Genomic DNA, 7,500 nt, shown 5'->3' with positions numbered 1-7,500 from the left:
TATATATATATATATATATATATATATATATATATGTACATGTATATACATATATATATATACATATACATATATATATATATATATATATATATATATATATATATATATATATATAATTATGTGTATTTCTTCTATCTTAATGAATAAAAATTCTTCTGATAGAATAAATGGGTTAATAGAAACCAATGTAGCAAAGAACACAAAATAACTGTGGTTAGCTCCTGTTTTTAAGGCAGGAACTCCTTGAAATTTTGGGTATTTGAGTATATTTAAGAATTTAAGGATTGGAGAAAACGCATGTTATAATTGCATACTTTATTCCTACATATGTTTCAAAGGATTACAACCTGTGTGATCCATAGGGATCTTTGATATCAAACGTAAGACATTATGACGAATCGGTCATAATGTCTTACGTTTAAGATGATTCCCATGCTTTCCCTGATGAGAAGGTTACAATTTTAATATCAAAGATCCCTATGGATCACACAGGTTGTAATCCTTTGAAACATATGTAGGAATAAAGTATGCAATTATAACATGCGTTTTCTCCAATCCTTAAATTCTTATATATATATATATATATATATATATATATATACTTTTACACTTTTACTTGTTTCAGTCATTTGACTGCGGCCATGCTGGAGCACCGCCTTTAGTCGAGCAAATCGACCCCGGGACTTATTCTTTGTAAGCCTAGTACTTATTCTATCGGTCTCTTTTTGCCGAACCGCTAAGTGACGGGGACATAAACACACCAGCATCGGTTGTCAAGCAATGCTAGGAGGACAAACATAGACACACAAACACACACACACATATATATATATATACATATATACGACGGGCTTCTTTCAGTTTCCGTCTACCAAATCCACTCACAAGGCTTTGGTCGGCCCGAGGCTATAGTAGAAGACACTAGCCCAAGGTGCCACGCAGTGGGACTGAACCCGGAACCATGTGGTTGGTGAGCAAGCTACTTACCACACAGCCACTAATATAATATAATATAATATAATATAATATAATATAATATAATATAATATAATAAATGTGAATGTCAGTGCGTCACACTTTTTCAACTTTACTCCTAGAGGCCGTAGCCCAACATATCATACCATTTTGGAATCAGGCCAACTCTGTGAGTAAATTAAAAATGTTCCACGTCAAATCCAGTCCCACAATCCTGAAATTTTCGATTCCCATGTTTTCTTTACAGTGATTGTTTCCAGTGTTTTTTTTTTTTTTATGTGATTTATTGTAATAAATTCTTTGTATGATAACAAATTTTTATAATTTAAAGAGCAACTCCATAAGCAAATTAAAAACATTCTGGGCTGAATCCAGACCTGCAATCCTGAAATTTTCAATTCCCAAGTTTTCATTAGTGCGATTATTTTTGGCAATTTTTTTTATGTGATATTTTGCAACGAATATGATCATCTTTGGGATATGGCTCTGGAGGAAGCAATTCCAACTAATTCTCCAAAATAAGTCAGAGATCTGTTTGCAGATCTTCCCAATACAGGTCAGTAGCTTAAAAGTTATATACCAACTTAAAAGCTGCCCGATAGGGGTGCTTTTAAGCTAGCATATATATATATATATATATATAAGCCACAATATATGGATCCTAGTAATCTAGAGGTACTTATAAAAAAAGCTCCTTAATATATCCTTCTACAAAACATGAAATATATAGTACAATAAATATATGATTTTCCTCTCTTTAGACCAAAACTATCTAATAATTATTTCTTAATTTCTTAATATATATATATTCTTAATATATATATATTCTTAATATATATATATATATATATATATATATATATTCTGTTGTGTCTGGGGAGAGTCATTTTCTTATTGTGCCTTAAAATTTAACACACTCACCGGTTAAATTTCCACTTATTTCTTATTTTTATTTTCCTAAAATTTTCGTTGTGTCTTGCGACCTTTTCAATAGTCTTGACTCTCTTGAGAAATAAGTGGAAATTTTACCGGTGAGTGTGTTAAATTTTAAGGCACAATAAGAAAATGACTCTCCCCAGACACAACAGAATATGCTTCAACACACGAAATCACATAAAAAATCTCACAAACCAAATCCAAAAACGAAATATATATATATATATATATATATATATATATATATATACATACATATATATATGTCCCCCCAACATCGCTTGACAACCGATGCTGGTGTGTTTACGTCCCCATAACTTAGCGGTTTGGCAAAAGAGAATGACAGAATAAGTACTAGGCTTACAAAGAATAAGTGCTGGGGTCGATTCATTCGACTAAAGGCGGTGCTCCAGCATGGCCGCAGTCAAAATGTCTGAAACAAATAAAAGAGAGTAAAGAGTGCATTGTTGGCACTCCGTCGCTTACAGCGTCGAGGGTTCCAGTTGATCCGATCAACGGAACAGCCTGCTCGTGAAATTAACGTGCAACTGGCTGAGCACTCCACAGACATGTGTACCCTTAATGTAGTTCTCGGGGAGATTCAGCGTGACACAGTGTGACAAGGCTGGCCCTTTGAATTACAGGCACAACAGAAACAGGAAGTAAGAGTGAGAGAAAGTTGTGGTGAAAGAGTACAGCAGGGTTCGCCACCATCCTCTGCCGGAGCCTCGTGGAGCTTTAGGTGTTTTCACTCAATAAACACTCACAACGCCCGGTCTGGGAAACGAAACTGCGATCCTATGACCGCGAGTCCGCTGCCCTAACCACTGGGCCATTGCGCCTCCACAAAGAGTGCATTAGACGAAAATTAAATAATGGAAAGCTTAATTTTGCATATAGGGACCAAGACAGACATTTTATGGCATTTTTGGGGGAAAAAATGTTTATTTTAGAAATTATTACTTTTGGTGGATTATATGATAAACATGTTTCACTTTCTGTTTTGGCATGGTTTTTTGTTTTTTTTACAGTTGGATGCTTTTCCTAACGCCAACCACACCACAGAGTGGACAGAGTGCTGAGTGCGTAAAAAGCACTCAGCCCTGTCTGTGGGGCAGTTAGGGTGAGGAAGGGCATCCAGACATAAAAAACTATGCCAAAACAAACACTGAAGCCTGATGCAGTCTTCTGCCTAACTAGCTTCTGTCAGACGATCCAACCCATGCCTGCATGGAAAACAGATCTTAAACGATGATGATGATGATGATGATGATGATGACAACGACAACAACATATATATATATATATATATACAGAGAGAGAGAGAGAGAGAGACAGATAGATAAACAGACAGACAGACAGATAAACAGACAGACAGACAAACAGATAGATAAACAGAGAGACAGATAGATGGAGAGACAAATAGACAAGCAGATAGATTAAGATATACATACATACATACATACATATATATATATATATAGATATATTATATAGTGCGAGAGAGTTAGGGTTGATATATATATATATATATATATATATATATATATATATATATATATATATATATATGGGAGAATATACAAATAATAACAACAGACGAGGACAGGTGGTGTAAATAACAAAAGTATATATTAGTATGACGCTCGGGAATACGGAAAGTCTTTGACGTTTCGAGCTACGCTCTTCAACAGAAAGAATACGGAGACAAGGAGAAAAACACGGAGAAAAAAAATTGAATAGTGTTCAGTCAACGGTCAATCATAATAATATATATATAATAATATATATATATATATATATATATATATATATATATATATATATATATATATATATATATATATATATATAGATAGATAGATAGATAGATAGATAGATAGATAGATAGATAGATAGATAGATAAACAGACAGACAGATAGACAGACAGATAGACAGACAGATAGACAGACAGATGGATAGAGTGACAGATAGATAAACAGAGATAGATAGCTATATATATAGAGAGAGATTCATATATAGATAGATAGATAGATAGATAGATAGATAGATAGATAGATAATGCAACTAAGCCACTCATCACCCTGTAGACTTAGTCTTCGGTAAAGAGTTTGGAATGTAAGTTCAAACCATTTGAGGACTACAAAGAGTTTTCTATATTGAGCATCCCTTGATCTCATCTGTTGACTCTTGTGTGTGTGTATGTTTTAAATATATAGGCACACAGATATAGAAATACGTACACGCACATGTCTGCACTTATAAATACACACAGAAATGTACATACATATACACACACATTTATACACATACATATGCACACAATTGTACAGACATTTAGACACACACACAAAACTACAAGTACACATGTATATAGAGTTTACACATGCACAAACATGTATATACATGTACGCACACATATACAGGTGTTTATATACACACATATAAGAGTACATACATACATAAATGCATATATTCATATATATACACACACACGTTTATATATAAACATATAAATACATACACACACACATAAAATATAATTTAATTTAATATAATGTATATACATACATACATACACACACACACACACACACATATATATATATATATATATATATATATATATATATATATATATATATAATACATATAATACAAAAAATATGTGAGTATATGCATATATACGTACATGTATGTACATACCTACATCTATCTGTATATATAGATGTATATCTGGGTACAGGACGTTGCAAACAAAACGTAGACAAAATGGAAAACAGAGCACAGAAAACAAACAGACCACATAGAGAATATTTCCTTCATCAGCTGCCCCCTATTCTAAACTCAACGTTTACACACACACACACACACACACAATATATATATATATATACACACACACACATATATACACACACACACACACACATATATATATATATATATATATATATATATATATATACACACACACATATAAAGGGTGTGGGTGGATAAAGTGGCAACTTTTCTTTGTCCCCACTTTTAATGATGACGATGTTGATGATGATGACGACGACGATGATGATGATGACGATGATGATGATGATGGTGGTGGGATGGTAGGGACAAGTCAATCTTCATCTTACATGTTTAATAATATAAAAAATAAAACTTCCAAACCTAATTAAAAGGTAAAAGCACACACACACACACACACACACACTCAAAACGAATGAAGACAGCGATAAGGATGAAACACCTTGCTACTATTTACTTACCTGCAATTAATTCGAGCTTTTCATCCCAGTCTGTGACATTTTCTTTCGTTGTAGACTGTGAGAAGAACCATTCAACACAAGCTAAACAGCAGAACATTTCTCTCTCTCTCTCTCTCTCTCTCTCTCTCTTTCTACCTATCTCTCGCTACGTCTCTCTCTCTCTCTCTGTCTCTGTCTGACTGACAGACCAACTCTTTGTTACTTTAAAAAACAAAAATGATACAAATGTGTATATATATGCATGTGGCTCACCGTCTGTTTGTGTGTGTGTGTGTGTGTGTGAGCACATGTCTATCCGGTCAGGTGTATGTTTGTGTGTATACATGGTTCAATGTGTGGATATGTACGTGTGAGTGTGTGTGAGTATGCGTGAGTGTGTGTATGTGTGTGTGTATGCATATACTGTCTTGAGTTAATCTCATATCTATTTATGTGTACAGCTCAGTGTGTGCGTTTGTTCTTGAGTAAAAGTGTGTATATATGTATGCACGTACGTACGCATGTGTGTGTGTCTGTGTGTGTGTGTGTGTGTGTGTGTGTAATGGTATGCGCACAAGTTTGTATTTATATTTGCATGTACGTGTGTGTGAGAGAGAGAGAGAGAGAGAGAGTAAAAATTACGGTTTAGTATGTGTATGTATGTGTTTAAGTTCACATATGTGTGTGTGTGTGTGTGTGTATTAATGTGCAAATTGTGTATGTGCGTGTTATGCATGTTGTTTCTAAGCATGTGTAGTTAAGTATTTAAGTGTGTATGTGTGTGTAATTGTGTATGCTTCTGTGTGTGTATCTGTGTGTCTAAGGCGATGTATGTGTGACACATACGTACACACACATGTATGCACTTATATATACACACACATGAATGCACACTTATACATACACGCAAATAAACATACGTTTACACACGCGTATATGTATATATATATAAAGACACACAAATGTATTTAGAGTGCGTGTGATACACACACACACACACACACACAGAGCTTGTGTAATAAACATAGTTTAGTGTGTGTATATATATATATATCTGTATTTATGTGTGTATATGTGCGTGTTATACAAGAGTGTGTATTAGCTTGCATAATTGTGCCTGTATGTGTATGTGCGTGTTTATGTAAGAGTGTGTATTAGCTTGCATATTATTATGTGCCTGTATGTGTGTGTTGTGCAAATGTGTCTTGTTTGTGAGCATGTGTAGTTAAGGACTTAAGTCTGTGTACGTATTTACGTATGCTTGCGTGTATGTGTGTGTGTGTCTGAGTGCTTGAGGCAATGTGTGTAATGCTTGTGTATATGCCTAAGAGAGAGAGAGAGAGGGGGGAGAGAGATTGTGCGTGTGTGTGTGTGTGTGTAGGTATGTGGTTAAGTATTTGATGCTTATAAATGGATGAGTGTGTTACTGTGTCTAAAGAGTGTGTTTTTTGTACGTGTGCGGATGTATTTGCATATGAAAGTATCTGGAAATATTGGTTGTGGAGTGAATATGTTTGTGTGTGTGTGTATAGATGTATATGTGTATGTGTGTGTGACTGTATGTGTACCTGAGTAGGCATGCGTGTGTGTGTGTGTGTGTAAATTTATGTTTGTGTATGTCTGTGTGTGGCGTGAGTGAAGGTATGTGTACTTCACTTCACTGTGTATGTGTGCGTGTACAAGCGTATGTATTTTTATGTGTATGTATTTGCGTGTCTATGTGTATGAATATATGTATTTAATGTGTGTATGCGTGCGTATATAAATGTGATTCTGTTTACGTGTGTGTCAGTGTGAAGTAACACACATATATATACGAATGTTATAACTGCATACTTTTAACCCATTTATTTTATCCGAATTATTCTTAATTAGGAGAAAATAAATACATATAATTAAATATATATATATATATATATATATATATATATATATATATATATATATATATATATATATATATGTATAAATATATGTATGTATGTATGTATCTATGTATCTATATATATATATGCGTGTGTGTGTGTGTGTGTAAAGTTGTGACTATGTGTGTATATGTTTAACTATGTGTGTGTGTGTATATATATGTGTAACTATATATATATGTGTGTGATGTAGGGTGTGAGTGTATGTGTGTGTACCTGCTTGAATCAATGAATGGGATGTGTGAATGTATATGGATTTCTGCCTGTGAATGTGTGTGTAAATATATAAGTGTTTGTGTGTGAGTATGTTTGTATGTGTATGAGTGTATGAGTAAATGTATGTGTGGGTACGTGATTTTATCTGTTTCTGGTTAAGTGAGGTATGTCCGTGTGTGTATGTGTATGCTTGTGTGTGTGT

General features: G+C 33.9%; 1 protein-coding gene across 6 annotated transcripts in view; it reads right to left on the bottom strand.

The window, feature by feature from the left end:
* LOC128251379 (leucine-rich repeat-containing protein 46-like) overlaps positions 1–7,500 on the bottom strand; it is a 111,361-nt gene that overhangs the window by 37,892 nt on the left and 65,969 nt on the right. The window contains exon 1 of one of the 6 annotated variants that reach the window (XM_089343427.1): positions 5,179–5,375. The exons of the other annotated variants lie outside the window; for them this stretch is intronic. Within the exon in view, the coding sequence (XP_089199553.1) occupies positions 5,179–5,275 (97 nt within the window). The 5' untranslated portion in view covers positions 5,276–5,375. Of the gene's footprint in view, positions 1–5,178; positions 5,376–7,500 lie in introns of those variants that run through there. 6 annotated transcript variants of the gene reach the window in all.

The sequence above is a fragment of the Octopus bimaculoides genome, chromosome 27 (genome assembly GCF_046866305.1).
Source record: "Octopus bimaculoides isolate indiv1 chromosome 27, ASM4686630v1, whole genome shotgun sequence".
In the NCBI taxonomy this organism is placed as follows: Eukaryota; Metazoa; Mollusca; class Cephalopoda; order Octopoda; family Octopodidae; genus Octopus; species Octopus bimaculoides.
The sequence above is the reverse complement of the archived record's forward strand: the minus strand, read 5'-3'. Positions and strand labels throughout refer to the sequence as shown.